The sequence below is a fragment of the Telopea speciosissima genome, chromosome 1 (genome assembly GCF_018873765.1).
Source record: "Telopea speciosissima isolate NSW1024214 ecotype Mountain lineage chromosome 1, Tspe_v1, whole genome shotgun sequence".
NCBI lineage: Eukaryota > Viridiplantae > Streptophyta > Magnoliopsida > Proteales > Proteaceae > Telopea > Telopea speciosissima.
The window spans coordinates 79,357,173-79,375,061 of record NC_057916.1 but is presented as its reverse complement, the minus strand read 5'-3'; the positions used below and the strand labels follow the sequence as shown (position 1 = coordinate 79,375,061).

The 17,889-nt window shown below is 39.0% G+C and overlaps 1 protein-coding gene across 1 annotated transcript; it reads right to left on the bottom strand.

Moving 5' to 3' along the window:
- Positions 1-14,420: 14,420 nt before the first annotated feature.
- Positions 14,421-15,095, bottom strand: LOC122655249 (putative F-box protein At5g55150). The gene has a single exon (XM_043849460.1). It carries the CDS (start codon positions 15,093-15,095, stop codon positions 14,421-14,423), a length of 675 nt encoding a protein of 224 aa, XP_043705395.1.
- Between the last annotated feature and the right edge of the window lie 2,794 nt (positions 15,096-17,889).

Below are 17,889 nucleotides of genomic sequence, written 5' to 3'. Positions count from 1 at the left end.
TTTGCAACTCTGGTCTTGACATCTCGTTTTTTCTCCAAACCGATGACGAAGGAAGCCGATACTAGGGTATCTCTCTCATTCTCTCTCTTTGTTTCTCTATCTATCGCTCTCTATCTCTATCGTTGTCTCTGTCTCTCTCACATTATCTCTGTCTCTCTCTCTATGTCTATGTATCTCCCTGCCTCTCCCTTTATCATTCTCCGATTGTAGTTAGGGTTTATTTTTAAAAAAAAAATTTGGAATTATTTGATTGCTAACCGATTTTCCTCTCCATTTCAGGTTCGATTGTAGTTAGGGTTGTTTTGAAAATCTCCGGTTGAAGGAACATCTTGGATTAACACAGGTATGCCACATTTCTTCACTCTCTCCCTTCTCTGAGACAGCTGCATTATAGTTATAGTTTTTTTAAAAATACATAGGTTAAGTAGATGATTTGGGGGCGACTTGAGAGCCCTGAGTGTTAGCTCTGGTGGCACACTCCAGCACGCTTTGATCATTTGTACAATCTATTATTGGTGTAAAAGGGGACTGGTACTCCCTTAAACAAATCCAAAACCTGATTTTTTAATTATGGGTAAAAGCTCAATTTCTCATTTATCAGCATAGGTTTTTCATTCCTGAATACTATCTTTGGATTTTATACTTTTATTCAAGGTTTCTAACAGAATATGTGGTTTGTTAAGATTTATTTTTCAACTAGTAGTTACTTGTAACCAATTTTTGTTTTCTTTGCTGTTCCCAATTCTAAGCTATTCTTGTCAAGACATAACAACAGATCTGAGAAAGGGTGAACCTGTTTCTGATTGTATAGTCTTCTTAATTAGGGGTTGGCTATTATTAGGTCAGTGGTGGAGAACAGTACCAAATCAAAGTTATATCAAGTAGGGTAACAGATCTTTCTCCTTTCCATAGGGTAAAAGAAAATCTTGAGACACTGTGGCTTGAGGCATTTGGGGGAAGTGTAGGGCAGAGAGAGAGAGAGAGATTTAAAATGAAGATGATTAGCAATGAAATAGTTGGTGATTGGGAAAACAGAAGATTTCTAATCTTAATTCATAAAACAAAAATTTCTCTTTTCCTGAGAATGATTTTGTGAAAGGGTAGATATGATTAATAAGGGATCTTAGGAGATTGCCATGTAAAAGGGCAAATGGCTTTTCCCCAAGTTTCTTTTATAATTTGCTCTTTTAGATAGAAATCAAAATATGAGCTAGATGTCAGGAGAGTGGACCTATGCTTCAAATCAAAGTATAACTTTATCTACATGTATGAGGGAAGTAATGCTAGACACTACTGCTGTGTGCAAACATTCAATTCTTCCTAACTTCTTCCAGAAATCTGTTATTATTCTTGTCTGTCTTCATTCATTCTTAGAAAAAATACAAGGGCTTGTATTAGATGAATGTTTGATGTATGTAGGGAGTAAACCATGGTGGCTCATCATTTCATTTATGTGCTTTGAGGCTATGGCCATCCATGAGGCAGCCATAGGGATTTCTATGCATCTTTTACTTATGAAGTTCTGTAGAAGACTTGTATTGGAGCTATTTTCTTATGCACAAGGGCCTTGTACGGTTGTACCCATAAAGAACCAGCAATTGCTGGCTGATATTGGATCTTGAATCTTGAATACAAAATATGAGCTAGATGGTCCTGTGCAGGTATAAACTTGACAGCAATCAGAACTGATCTTGAAGTTGCTGATATTTAAAGGCTAAAGCTCATGAAGAATAAAAAAACCAGAGATGGGGTTGTGTTTAGTCTAAATAGAAATTTCTTATACTCTCCAACTGTTTGATTAGGTTGTAAAAAATATAAAGAATTCTTTGCTGTAAAAAAAATCTATGGAAGTCTTTGCTGCTTCTACCCGATTCCAATTTCTAGGGTCTTTGCTGCTTCTACCCGATTCCAGTTTCTAGGGTTTAACAATAATTTGGATTGCGATACACTTTCTCTTGGCATTTCTTCATCCTTCATATAAACGATTTGAGTTATATTCACCTATCTTGTGTTATTTTGTCTGGATTATTTAAGAGATGGGTTTAGCAGAGATTGTGAGAAAACAAAAACTGCTAGGGGATTGCTTAAAACAGAAACTGTTTGTAGTCTATTCTTTTCCCTAATTGCTTAATTGAATAAATACATTTCAGCATTTGAGTGACTAGGTTAGGATTTCTCTTTCTTCTCTGCTTCTCTGTATAGCTAATGTTTCCTTTGGTAGTCTTTGTTACTTTGCTTTGTACTTCTCTGTAGTTGCTTTGGTTGTCTCTGTTACATAAATATGTACGGTTTTCTTTTCTTTAATTTTGATGCCTTCCAAACATAGCCTAAGGTCTTGGAGTTGCATGTTGATATCCACTTCTATTACGTGCATGTATGGGCAGTTATTATGAGTTTTAAGGATAGTTATTAAGGGTTTTAATTAAGAGTTGTTTATTAGGAGTGGGGTGTGAGTTGGGTGTAGTTAGTATGACGTGTAGTAGGAAATTAGTAAAATCGTTTAGCTTTTCCTTATTATGTGTTATTGGAAGTGATGGGTTGGTTTAGTTTTCCTTATCATGTGGAAGGGATCAAGGGATGGGTTTGTTAGTTATGTTATCTCTTATTTAAATTACCGTAATAGAATGAAGAGGGAGAAGTTTAATTCCAATTAATCTCTTAAGAGATAGAGCTCGGCTCCCTCCAAATTAGCCAAAATCGATTCATATTTCCTCTCTTTCATATTCTTATCTTCTTTTCAAGATAGCAAAGCAAGGGAAGACCGTGCACGTACCAGCTTGGTACCAGAGCCGGAACATGGACGAACGGGTGGAGCGACTAGAGGAAGAAGTAAGTTCTCTCAAGGAGGGACAACAACAAATTCTTCAAGAGCAACGTTAGGTTTTGTCTCGACTCAATGAGCTCTTTGAAAAATTTAGCCCCTCTCAACCTCATTCACAATACGAGGTGGGGGAGAATTCAAAAACTACCGACCCGCCACCACAGACGCAACCATTCAGTCGTCCAACAGCAACACGCTTCTCCAACTCTCAACAAACGTTTACTCCAAAATTGGTCAAATTGGACTTCCCACGTTACAACGGGGACGAAGACACGACTAGTTGGACTTGTCGAGCTGAACAGTTTTTTGAGTTTCATCAGACACCACCAGAGGAGAGGGTGGCACTAGCCTCATTTCATTTGTAAGGGGACGCACAGTTATGGTTTCAAATATTCAAACAAGACCAGGAAGCGGTGAATTGGTGGGTATTTTGCGATGGGCTGCATTCTCGGTTCGGGCCAACTCTCTTTCAAGATTTCTTTGGGGAACTAGCAAAGCTGCAACAAATTGACACGGTACGTGACTACCAATCTCGATTTGAGAAGTTGCTCTCTAAGGTGGGTCCCTTGCCACCACCAAGACAGGTGAGTTTTTTCATTAGCGGGTTAAGAGATCAGATCAAGGCCGATGTACTTGCCGGCTGCCCCACCACCTTGTCTGCCGCCATTGGCTTAGCCAGATTATACGAAGCTCGAAATTCCAGCCAATCTCCGAACAACAACGGAATTGAAAAAGGGAGGTCCCCTCTTCCTATCAATCGACTAACTCCTTTTGAGATGCAAGAACGACGGGCGAAAGGACTATGCTATAATTGTAACAAAAAATTCGTCCCAGGCCATCGATGCAAGAAGTTATTCTTGATCGAGGGTTGTGATGAAGAGGGAGATGACGACGTAGAGGCCCTACCACCAAACCGTGGAAAGTTTTAGACCTTGAGGACAAGGTCAAAAATTAAGGGGAAGGGAGTTATTACGTGCATCTATGGGCAGTTATTAAGAGTTTTAAGGATAGTTATTAAGGGTTTTAATTAAGAGTTGTTTATTAAGAATGGGGTGTGAGTTGGGTGTAGTTAGTATGACGTGTAGTAGGAAGTTAGTAAAATCGTTTAGCTTTTCCTTATTATGTGTTAGTGGAAGTGATGGGTTGGTTTAGTTTTCCTTATCATGCGGAAGGGATCAAGGGATGGGTTTGTTAGTTATGTTATCTCTTATTTAAAGTACCATAATAGAATGAAGAGGGAGAAGTTTAATTCCAATTAATCTCTTAAGAGATAGAGGTCGGCTCCCTCCAAATTAGCCAAAACCGATTCATAGTTCCTCTCTTTCATAGTCTTATCTTCTTTTCAAGATAGCAAAGCAAGGGAAGACCGTGCACGTACCAGCTTCATTGTTCAATGCCCATAGGTACCACTGAAATTCATGATTGTCCTGTTCTTCCCTCCATTTTTCCTTCATTGTCATATTTGTACAATAGCTATTATCATTTTACTAAAGCATTCATATTTGATAATTCAGAAGAAAAAAAGGGAAGAAAATATTAAGTAGGATATGAAAGGAAAGACCTTCTATGATTCTCTTTGACCTTATAGCATTTCTGGTTAAACCCACCTATGAATTGCTCCCACTAAACTACTACTTTAACCAGAATATAGTATTTTCATCTGGTTTAGCTATAAATTTTGTACATCACTACATCATTTTGAGCATTAATATTTTTTTTTTTGTACTTTTTGTATCGATATGGTGAAGGTAGGAAATTTTGACAAGCAATCGCTTAGGTGGGACCTATCCAGTGGTGGATCCTAATTCCTACCACCCTGTGTCTATGTTGCATCAGATTTTCCGTTCTGACCCAGGCTGCTCTTAGTGGATGAACTATGGTAATTGATCATTGAAAACAAGTTCAGCTATAACTTTGTATAACTCCTTGAAGTAGTAGAGCTACCAATTAGATGAATATTTGACGTATGTAGGGAGTAAACTCAGAAATCAAAGTAAAAAAAAATTGGAAGTTTCCTTGCTCATTTGGAAACTCTTTATAGGCAACTCTACAGGACAATTCCACAGTAAATGGGAACTGGTGATTTATTATGGTGATTTTTTGAAAACCTCATAATAATTATTCCCAGATATGGATGTGCTCATGGGCTTCGTATTCTTTTCCTGTTCTGCTCATGGGCTTCTTATTTTTTTCTGATTGTATTGCTTCTTGATAGGTCTGGGTTTTGGAAATTTGTTTAAAGGCGCTAGTTAAACGTCATGGAACTTTTAAAAAAACAAGGAAATACTTGTTACCATACATGGTGATCATGCATTGTAACCATGGCATCATCTTGCATGAGTTGCAGAGTTTGGGCCTTAGAAAGTTAGAAGCAATTCAGTTCTGTTTTAGTATTTGGATTGGCAACATGTTGAATGACCACCTCACCAGGTTAGATATATCCACAGATGTGGGTTTGAGATTTACACAAGTCATGAAGGGCCTCACTAGCTATCAAGTATCATCTGATAATGGAGCATTCAAGTGTTCTGGAAAGTTCTTTCATAGCTTTGTGATGATATTTTGATTAGTTTTGCAAGACTGTCTTGATTATTTTAAGTTTAATTGGAAAATGATGTAGGTGATGATCATTGGATTCAAGAATCAGTTTTTCTTTTATTTTTTGCTACCAGCAATAGTTCTGAAAATGATTTTAGTTGTTTCTAGTGGGAGAGTCAAGTTGCACAACAATCCCAAAAAAAAAAATTTCACCCCATGGGATGTCTTCTCTCCAAATAATATCCAAAATTGGTGTTGGATGGAGAGCTCAGGTATGGTAGTTCTTTATCTCACATTCATTGTCATCTTGGTCCATTCCTATCAGTCTTGAGAGCTGATTAGACTAGAAAGCAATATACTATCAGTCTTGGAATGTCTTGTCCTCTTAGTTATGGTTCTATTTGTTGTTGATTAAATTCCAAGCTCCACTTGATGGGTCTTTAGCTCAAATTGGTAGAGCACTTAGAACATGAGCATGTTCCAGGGATGGTGGTTCAAATCCACCAAGGCCCTTTTTATTCAACTGTTCATAGCATAGTCAGTTATGACACTAATCCACACAAGAACCCAAATTTAATGGCATCTTTGAAATTTGACACAAAAATTTATATTTATGTATTTAAATTAAATGGATATGGATTTTTTTACCATATGTAGAGATCTCTTTTGTTTGAAAATGTCCGTACTATGAGTTTTGCTTTGTTGAAGTAACATAATACCACTTAGTGCTAATTTTGTAATTTTTATGGACACATGAAAAATTGGGAAAGATTTTCTTTTGAGAATTTTAATACAATTTTTTTATTATCTTTTTTATTTTGTATTTTTTATTTTTTATAAAGTCATATTAAATGTATGCATATGTTGTATAACAAAACAAGATTAAAATTTTTTTTTACACAAAATTCAAGTAGAATCCAACTGACAGACTCAGGGTAACCAAACAGTCTCACATATGGATTCAGAAGGATTCCACCTGACAGATCTAGGGCAACCAAACAAATTTTCAACTGGATTTTACCTGACAGACCAAGGGTAACCAAACAGGTTTTTTATCAGAATCCAAATCCACATGAACCAGATTCTTAAGAACCTGATCCAATGTAAGAATCCGACTCCTTTGACACCTTCAACCAAACACGTCCTTAAGGTACTGGACCGATATCCCATAACTGGACGAATTGATACCCTTACTTTAACCAATTCGCATAATTTATCTCCTCCTTCATGTATTTTTTTTTTATTATTTTCCATTATTCAATCTATTTTTATTTTATTTCCAACCACATTTTTCTTCTTCTTTTCAAACAAGAAAAGGCAACCCCGCCACCCCCTTTCCTCCTTCCCCAACCCCCTCGACCATCCCTCTGCTACCCCACAACTCTGCCCGACCCCACCCTTTGGTGAGGTTGGGTGAGAGCGGGATCGAGAGGGATGGGGAGGAAGGAAAGGGGGAAGGGTGTGGCGGGGTTGCCTTTTCCTATTTGTAGGAGAAGAAATAAGAAGAAGAGAAAGAAGCTGATTAGAATAAAAAAGGGTAATTTACACATACCACCCCTGAGGTTTGACGAAAGGATGATTTTACCCCCCAATTTTGGAAAATTCTGCGTACCCCCTTGAGGTTTACAAATGATAACAAATAAACCCATTCCATTAGTTTATGACTAACACTGTTAAAATCAAAAAGTAAAGTGACAAAAATGCCCCTTCAAGAAAGAAAAAAAAAAAACCCCTGCAACCATAGTTCAAAATCTCGCGAAATCTCGATCAAGATTTCAAGAATTTCGACCCCCTCGAAACGAAATGACCCCTTGAATAAAAAAAATACTAAATTTCGATCGAAATTCTCGAGATTTCGAGATATTTCGAGATTTTTTCAAAATCTCGTTAGATTTCAAAAATCTCGAGAAAATGCTTGATATAAAATACCATGTTTCAATAGTCTCGGTCGAAATTTCGACCGAGACTGAGAAACAGAGAGCATTTTTCCTCTTTTGCTTGATTTTTGAAGGTTTTTGCTTATTTTTTCTTCAATCTTCCACTTCCCACTTGAATCCTTGTCGCATCTACGCCGGAATCACTTGGAGAACAAACTTCTTAGCACATCTGTGAAGCCTTTCCACTATTTCAGGTAAAACCATATTCTCAAAATTTTTTTTTTTTAGGGAAATGCTTGATCAACATGTTTGTTTGTGATAAAATAAATATATGTTAGACACCGGAAGCCGATCTACGACTTCACGGTGTCGAATTTTTTTTTTGGTATACATATTATTTATTTATTTTTCTACTTCAAAATTTGGATTTATTTACAACAAAAATCAAAAAATAATAGGGGTTATGTATATTGTATGGTGATGAATTAAATATATGTTAGACACCATTGGCCGATCTATGGCCTCATGGTGTCAAAAATATTTTTCTGCCAATAATTAATTATTTTAATTTTTGAAAATTATAAAAAATATTTAAAAATTTTAAAAAAATAGCAAAAAATAAGAAAAAATATGAGGTTTTTGTTTTAAAATTACTGAAAAATATAAAAGTAAATTGTACATACTTCTTATTTGCTGCCCATTTACATATCTTTTCGATTTTGTTGTGCTAGGCCAATATTTATTTGAAAAATATTTTTAAAAATTATTTTTAAATATGAAAAAAATATGAGGGTTAGGGAAAAAATACTAAATAGTTATATACTTATATACTTGTGTTAGTGCTCTTAAATCTTAATTCTTAAACATTTAAACTAAAAGAATTGATGTGCTTCAGTGATTAATGAATTGTCTTTTATTCATGCAACAGTAAACTAGTCCGATTATGACGAACCGTGGTAAACGATAGAGCCAGAGGCAAGAGGGGCAGAGGCAGCCGGCCCAGACCCAGGGGGAGGGGAGCACACCCAGACGCACTAGGGGTAACATTACATGGTTGCATGGCACTCCAATTGATGGGGATAAAAGAAAATCCCAATGCAACTATTGTCACATGCAGTTTTTGGAAGGTGGTGCTACTAAACTCAAACAACATCTAGCTGGGAATTCTTCTGAAGTGGTCGCATGTCATATGATCCCTGTGGAGGTATCTAGGGCTGTCATTGATTACATGAAGGGAGGGAGTAAGAGGAAGGCTCAGAGGGAGAAGGTAAAAGTAGATCTTGAGGAAGCAGTGAGGTGTACAGCGGGAGGCCAATCAAGCCATCGTGATGATGATGATGATGACAGTGATGATGTCTATGTTCCTGATGATATAGAGACTGAGCAAGAGGCTAGGGATTGGAGACGAGCACAGATGATGAGCAGAGCCAGTTATCATGAGGATCAGGAGAAAGTCGAGAGACAGAGAGTATGTGGTAGTGGAGGAGCTAGTACCTCTAGAGCTGGTGCTAGTGGTAGTGGAGGAACAGGTACAAGTGGAGGAGGTGGGTTGCCTAATCCCTTTAGGAGATCACAGAGTACGAGGGCAGCTCCCCCTCCGCCTCCACCACCACAAGATGACCCAGCACTTCACCAAGCATCTGGTGTTTATAGAAAGAAAGGCAACAAACAACCAAAAATCAAGGGAGCATGAAAAAATCTGAAGGGGATGGTGAAGGAATCTATAGCTAAGTGGATGTTATACCATACCATCCTAGCAAACACAGCACAAGGTCCCTTTTATCAGACTATGATAGATTCCATTACTGAGGCTGGCCCAGGGTATAAGGGGCCCACCCCATATGAGATTATGAATGTGTATTTACCCCAACAGAAGAGAGAGCTTGAAGACTACATCAATGAAATAAGGGGGCTGTGGGAGAACTATGGGGTGACCATAATGTGTGATGGTTGGACTGGTCCTACAAGAAAGTCCATCATCAACTTTATGGTGTATTGTGTTGGGAGGACAGTCTTTCTGAAGTCTGTTGATGCATCCAAGGAGAAAAAGGATGCAAAGTATATCTACAAATTGCTGAAGGAAGTGGTAGAAGATGTAGGAGTAGGGAACGTTGTCCAAATTGTAACAAACAACGGAAGCAACTATAAGAGTGTCGGTGAGAGGTTGATGCAAAACAATAAGTACCGGTTGTTTTGGACTCCATGTGCTGCCCATTGTATAGACCTCATGTTAAAGGACATAGGAAAGATCAAATTGGTACAATATGTTGTGGAAACGGTAAGGCAAATGAGCAACTTTGTCTACAACCATGGGTTTGCACTAAACCTCTTGAGAGAGAAGTGTGGGGGTGACTTAGTGAGGCCAGGCATAACTAGATTCGCCACCAACTACATTGCACTCAAGAGTATAGAAACCAAGAAGTCTGGATTGAGATCAATGTTTGCTTCTGAAGACTGGTTCAACTAGAATGGGTCCAATACCCATGATGGTAGGGAAGCACAAGCTACAATTTTATCAGATGACTTTTGGTCTAAGTTGCATAAAGTGGTACAACTTCTGGACCCAGTGTTCAAGGTTTTGCATATAGTTGATTCTGCTATCAAGGGACCAACCATGCCACATCTATATGCTGCCATAGACTTGATGAATGAAGGTGTTTACAATGCAAATCCACGAGGTAGCAAACATTTTCTCAAAATTATCAAGGGGCGCTGGGAAAATCAACTTATGCATCCACTGCATAAGGCTGGTGAGTGTACACTTTTTATTTTTTATGCAATTACATCTGTTAAAGTTAATTTGAAGGATATATTACTAACTAGTCAATATGTAATGTCAATTTCAGCATGTTATTTGAACCCCAAGTACCAATACAGTCATAGGCTTGGGTTGAATAATAGTCTTATTGACGCAGTCAAAGAAGTAGTTGCCAAGTTGGAGCCGAATAGTAAATTACAGGCGATATGCAACAATGAGGTGAGTCTTATAAGTTATAATTCATTTGGAATTACTCAATTCAATTCTAAATAGTAACGAGTCATTACTAATTTTATATATTTTCCAAATGATTATAGTTGAAGACTTTTAGGGATGCATTGGGAAGTTTTGGAACCAAAGCTGCACAACAAGGCCGGACACGCGGTGATGCCGGTACTCATTAGTCATTACTTCATTAGTCATTACTCAATTCAATATCTTATTCTTTTGAAATGAAGGTGACATGTTTCTTTTGTTGTAATGCAGCTGAATGGTGGGTGTTGTATGGGGGTTCGACAAACAATTTAAGAAAAATAGCAATCAAGGTTCTCTCCCAGACATGTTCAGCATCTGGCTGTGAACGGAATTGGAGTACATTTTCTCTCATCCACTCCAAGAGGAGAAATAGATTGGGTTCTGAACGTCTCTCTGACTTAGTGTATGTGCATTATAATTTGAGGTTGAAGATGCAACACATACGCATGGGACAAGAGGGTATCAGGGAAAATATCGATCTTGCCGACATTTTCCAGGTGGAGTCAGATGATGAAGATCCTATTGTTGATTGGGTGAGGGATAGAGGTGAGCCAGTGTTAGATCAGCCTGGAGGTAGACCTGACCCCATGATAGCTGAACACATAGAAGCTGATGTGGATGACTTCATGGCTGCAGAGGGTGAGGTACATGTACGGGACGCGTCACCCATACCATTCCAGTCTACTGGTGGTGTTGATGAGGAGGATGAAGATTGGTCTATGTCATCTGGTGGAGATGGTGGTGGTGGTCCTGGTGGAGATGGTGATGATGGAGGTGATGATGAAGGTAATGATGGACGTGATGATGATGGTGATGGTGGTCAAGCATATGAGGGAACTCGAGTCTCGTTTGTGGTACAAGAGCAGCAAGAGGCAATCCGTGCCCCCACCAACCTCACACCAACCACACGGCCCACATCGTCCACCTCGACCTACTCGAGAAAGCAGCGTGGTCAATCCCGTCCTGGTGGTCGTGGTAGTGGTACTAGTAGGTAGGCTAAGCTTATGGACATTGATGCCCTATCTGGCTCTGTTGGTGGACTGAGTATTGGCGATAGAGACAGTAGATCGAGTGGGCATTTTCGTACCCCATCTTTTCATGTAGATAGCAGTCCATCTCGAGCACAATCAGAGCATGGTTCATCTCATTCACATCCATGTGGCGAAGGGCATTCTGGGCAGTACCCTTTGGGGCAGCAACCTATATCTTCTCCATCCATTCCCAGTTTTGAGTATGACTCCCACTCACAAGGATATAGTGGATCGTCTTTTATGGATGACTTCTTTTCCTACACTGGCTACCCAACCCACCTGCCGTAGCCGTACAACCCGTACATGCTCCCAGAGCCGTCATATGACTCATATCATAGTGGATCAGTGGATAGTACTTCTTCACAGTTTGGTGACCTATATCCTAGGATAGGTTACCTTCAGCATGTTGATGATGCAGCTTACATGGCCACTGTGGATGACTACACTCGCTTCTTCTCCCAGACTATGACGTGGCATGCATTTGTCCTACAGTCGGAGAGTAATACACGTCGGCTCCAGCGGACCATGAGTGGGGTTGATCCTGGACGGCGGAGTAGTTATTATTACCAAATTTATAAACATTTGAGATGAATGATGACTAGTTGACTACTTGACTTGTAGCCTTGTAGGGGACAATTGGGGATATTGACATATTGTGATTTGGAATGTTTGATATCATCTTCTTAAATCTTAACTCTTAAGTTGTTATTTGTTAACTTGTTATTGACTTGATGTCTTATGTATTTAATATTATGATTTATGACTTAACTTATGAGTCATTATGTTTCCAACTTAGTTCCAAGTCAATTTACTTGTTTAATGTACAATGTGTAATTAACTAAGTTATACATTAGGGTTCGACCGTACGTTGCCAATCAATGATGCACATCCAAAACACCATTTTGGGTGACTATTTTTGCAATTTGAACATTTAAATGTGTTTATATAGCCTAAAATAGGATTTTCATGAAGTTTTAGGCCTTAACTTGGCCTAAAACCCACCGAAATGACCTATCAAAACATACCAGAAAAAATACAATATTTCGACCGAAATATCCAAAATTTCGAATATTTCGGATATTTCGGTCAGTTCGAAATATAGAAACGAAACGAGTTCTCAAACTATGCCTGCAACTCATCTTCCCCAAATCGATTGGGGAAGATGAGTTACAGGTATCCCCATCGATTGCTCCATCCATGGCGTCTAATGGAACATCTCTGGTGAGCTTCTGGTGTAAGTATGGATTAACGAAACTAGTTTTCTTGATTTTTAAAAATTTTAGCATATTTGCAATGATTCAAGCCAGATTCCAATCCGGATCTGATTCCTGGGTTTTAAACCTGATGAGAAGATAAAATGCATTTTATTAGGAAAATGCTCAATCTAAGTTATGTCAATGTTTACATAGAATGTCAGAAAGTAGACAACAGAAAATAGGAATTAAGGATGATTATGACTATCTCTACTCAACTATGAATATGTTAGAAGAAAAGAAAAAAATAGAGAGAGAGAATGAACTACCAATAAGATGGACTTAGCTTTTGACAATCAGGTAGATATCTGGCTATTTTAGGGCTTCCACAACCAGGTAGGTAAATCGATGACAGCGGTTGCAGAGCACCAGAAATCAAAGGTGAAAACCACGTTTACCTGAACTAGGGAGACGGCCTGCAAGGTTGTTTGTTGGGAAGAAGATCTGTGGAGCGGATACAATTGAGGATAGGCCCGATGGATGCTATGGAGCTCCATAAATTAAAGGCAGAAACCACTGAGGGGCAGAACTAGGGCGCCGGCCTTTCAAAGTTTTTCGATGGGAAGAGGAACTGTGTAGCAGCTACACTTGAGAATTACCCCCAATAGAATCTATGGAGCTCAAGATTGGAGGAGGAGATGGTACCGAGAGTTGAGCGCAAGTCATCCTTCACTGTTGCGTGGTTGAATGAGGAAAGGGGTTGAAGACCACCGTGGCTGATTTTGTTATCAGGCTCCAACATGATATCCCTCCTCCCTCCACCTCGAACCTCATCACACACAACGCAGTGGAGCTCAAACCAATTCTCGACAAAAGCCTAGGAAGCTCACCGGAGATGTTCCATTAGAAGCCATGGATGGAGCAATCGATGGGGATACCTATAACTCATCTTCCCCAATCGATTTGGGGAAGATGAGTTGTAGGTCTTTTTTTTTTTTTTTGAAGGGGCATTTTTGTCACTTTACCTTCTGATTTTAACAGTGTTAGTCATAAACTGAAGGAATGGGTTTATTTGTTACCGTTTGTAAACCTCAGGGGGGTACGCAGAATTTTCCAAAACTAGGGGGGGTAAAATCATCCTTTCGTCAAACCTCAGGGGTGGTATGTGTAAATTACCCAATAAAAAATTAGATTGAATAATATAGAAATAATAAAAAATAGATGAAGAAGGAAGCGACAGATGACGAGAATCAAAAGTTTAAGTAAATGTGAGGGCCAATACCAATCCCCAACCTAGGATTGAACAGAAACCATTATCGGCCTTTGCCAATATTGTAATTGATACCATGGGGGGGGTTGTGAGAAATGATTTGTTATTTGGGCAATAGACTGTTGTCTAATCATGTAGCACTTGTACTAGCATGGGGGCAATGAGAACGTGTGCAAGGGGCATTAACATCACTTCGATGCATGGGATTTTGATTTCACAGGGGATAAGACAATAATTTCTTGTTCTCCTATGTCTGGGCACAGGATCCATGCGACTAGGTAGCCTTTTTTTTTTTTTTCTTGTTATTTCTATATAATTTACTTTTATTGATAACCCCATGGGTAACAAATAGAACGAGAATCATACAAAAGCCAAAGAGAAAGAAAGGAAGGGGAAGAGCTGAACCAGAAGGAGGACTCTTGTGTGATAGCACTCGTATCAGCTAGGGTGTTCGCTACAAATTCCTTTTTCTATAGGTATGTTGATACACAATGAATTCGATATGCCGAAGAAGGAAATTCTACAGGGATTTAAAAGAGCTTTACCATTAAGGATGTTCACCATCATTAGATTGTCACTTTCAATATATACTTTCTTAAAATTAAAAAACAAAAAAAAATTAGAAAGAACGTAAAGAAAAAATAAGTTAGGCACAAATTAAGTCGTCAGCCTCCACCCTACAAGGAGAAAGAAGGACAAATCCAAAGAGGTGCACAAACACGAGAAATGATGTCGGGGCCAACATAGTGATCATCCAATTCCTCGGTCTCCATCCGAAACACTCCCATGTCTTTACCAGCTCCATCTCTCGATTTATAATTAGGTAAGACATTATTGAGAAGACCACCTGTGTCGATATCAGTGTAGTAGATACAGTTGGGTTCGCATCCTAAATGGTTGTCAGAGGGGAAGATGGCGAAGGAGGCATTAAAACCCACAAACAGAGCACGGTTATCCAGGCTTCTCTTCACCTGCGTCCACTTCCTGTTATCAAAACCGAACTTATAAACATCAAAACCATCTGTTTCATGGGTCACAATTTTGCTTGTCTCAGATTCATAAGCCTCATAAACATCCTGTGCAACCATAAAAAGTTCTCCTACCGACTCCACAAGATAGAATTTCGCATACATGTCAAAATCCTCTGGTGGTTCAGCAAACTCAATCGTCTTTGGACGAGGATTGGAAATATCAACAATCAACAATTTCGCATTGACAGTGATGGCATAGAATTGACCATTGAGGTAGACGATGTCAGCAATGGCTGAAGGACTGTTTGACTCTACAGGAGTCCAAACTACATCTCCCAATCTCAAGAAGGCTAATTTCCTGTATCCAGAAATTGTCGCCATAACCACGCATTTTTCAGCTTCTTTTTCTTCTTCACAAGAAAGGGTTGTTTTAGCTGAGGAACGAGATGATGGTCTTGACGATAATACCACTTTCCCTATAAAAATAGTGCGGAGATATTCTGGCTTAACTTCAACGGGCACTTGAATAGGGAGTGTTGGTTGAGGTGGAAGCCGGATTTTTTGTTCCCGAGAAAAGGGGTTGAATAAGTGAATCTCCAAGTCAAGCCCCAAAGTTAACAACCAACCGCAGGAGGACCAACACTTCCTGCCGCGGGCCTCTGGCAAGTTCAAGTGGTAAACCTTTTTGGTAGAGAGACTATAGAACCCACGCTTGTCACTGTCTTCCTTCTCTGCAAGCATCAGCCAGGGATCAGCTATAATAGAAAAATGCAACTTCTCGACTGAAACTGATCGCCATGACCTACAAACTGCACCAAAATGAACAACATCTTCGATTGCCGAAAACTGATCCACAATCAGTCCTAGGATGTCATTACAAAGTTCGGACCTGTTCCCCATACCCTTTCCTTGTCTCGTGCAAATAGGGTAGTGACAAATAGACAGTTGAAAGTATAGAACTATAACAACAATAAGAGTAAAGTTAGTAATAAAATTTAAAAAAATCCTTGCATTATAGAAAATTAACAAAACAAAAATGGAGAAAAACAAACATAAACCTGTCAAACAAATACCATCCCAAAAGTTTCAACTTTATTATTTTTATTTGCTAAGCCACGAAACAGAAGCAAGCACATGCATATATTCAATACCACAAGGCCAAAATTGTTTATAAATTGCAACCCATAAATGGAGAAGTTTCAAAGCCTCGTCAATCTCAAAAGACTATCGAGGGAGTAGTGGAAAGTACTGAAGATTGAAGAACTAGCAGTGAATATAATTACCTAGTTTTGTTCTGAACTGATGAGTCAAATCTATTTGCATTTGCAGGTGGGATGATAGGATGTCAGCAGTTACACCAGATGAAGATATCTTCTACTTTGTTGAACTACTGAGATCAAGTAGTCCAAGTGGGACGACACATTATGACTGCAGGGAAGATCATGGTTTAGAGTTGGAGGACCAGAACAGGAAGAGAATGGAGTTTTTGTGAAGAGTTTGTCATTAAGCTGAAGCAATATCTTCCCAATTACAGAACCAGGGAAGAGTGTATGAATCATTTGGGGCCGAAATGGGAATTGATGAAAGAAAGGGAAAACAAGTTTGATCCATTTAAAGTATTTTTAATTCCTAATGCCAAGTATTTGTATCTTGAGCTTTGGATTAGTGTGTGACTATGAGTTCGTTCCTTAATGTTCATGGTTACTTGGTACTACCACCTAACACATTGAAGAATTGGAACAAGAGTGAACCCCACTATTGAAAGACATGAATAATTAGAAGTATCTCTACCAGGGATGAGATTTCAGTTATAATAGAGATTAGAGGAAGTAGGCAGAACAAAAAAGAGACAAAATAGGGAGTCTCTGTTCAGGGAAGGAAGGAAGTCCTTCCTTTCTCTTTCCTCCCTCCCAAGGTAAAAGCTCATATACGTTGGAATTATGAAGCAAATAACCCAACAACAGGCTTCCTAATCATTTCAGTATTGGAATGAATTCAAAACCTCTTGAAGAATCTATTCAAACATATGAAAGCAAATGATGTGGATCCGGGTTCCGAAATCCTTAAATTGGATCGCTATGTGAGTAATGGCAATTTTATAAATATTCAGAAGTTCAGAACTATTTAGCACCCTCTGGGAAGTGAGGAATAGGAAGAGGGACAAAATATCAGTAACAGAAACTAGGGGACAAGGAAAATTCTGGAAATTAATGTGGCAAGGGGTTAAAAAGAAAATAAAATCTCAAAATCAGGGATTTTTTCTACAATAACAAGGGAAAGGGGGCTTCTTAAGGGTAAATAGAAGAACATATCTTCTTCTTTCTCACGGTAGAACAAATGAACCAGCAGAGGAGACCTATATTGGTTTCGAGTGAAAAATCTTACTCAACTAAACCTTGTTCTTCCTGAAATTTCAGGCGCCAGTTCTTAAAATGCAATGCTCTTGCAAACAACCAATAGCATACCCGTGAACCAAGTAGGGTCTTGCTAATAACTGGCTGCTGCAATATATCTGGGCGGTGACTGGGAAACCAGATCTGAGTATGGTTTCGATTCTCACAGTGGGAGAAGCATTAGAGGCCAAAGCGCCCCAGAACAGAGCATCAATGGCATACACAGGAAGAGGAATAGTAAGAGAAGAAATATAAGAATTAGAATAGAGATCAAACCTGGAAGAAAGGAATAAGACTGACTCAATCAAGAAGAGGAAAGAGAAAGAGAGCGAGAGATCACCCGGTTACACACGCTGTTAAGCATAAACCAACTTCTTCATTCAATTCCCCAAAAAATCCATATCCCAATCGTAGGTTAGTTTTATAGAATAAAAGTCCCTAATCCAGGTTACCTTGAAACTGAAATCATAACTTGAATCCTAAAAGGGGGAAAAAAAAGCCATAAAATAGACAGATAATCCTAACTAAACCAGCGTCTAATTGCATCGGAAAACCAGAAAAAGAAAGGATTTTGAGATGGAAAGAGGTTTACCGACCAGTTCTCCGCTGCGCCGCCGTCTAAGTTGCAGAGTCCACCGTCGTTGTATAGCTCTCGATCCACTGTCCTGTGCCGCTGCTTGCCTGCTTCTCACGGACAGGACTGTAGTGAGTCGAGGGACTGAGAGAGACAGTCTGAGGGTTTGCAAGGGCCCGTTAGCGAAGAGGGAATCAGGGTCTTGGGA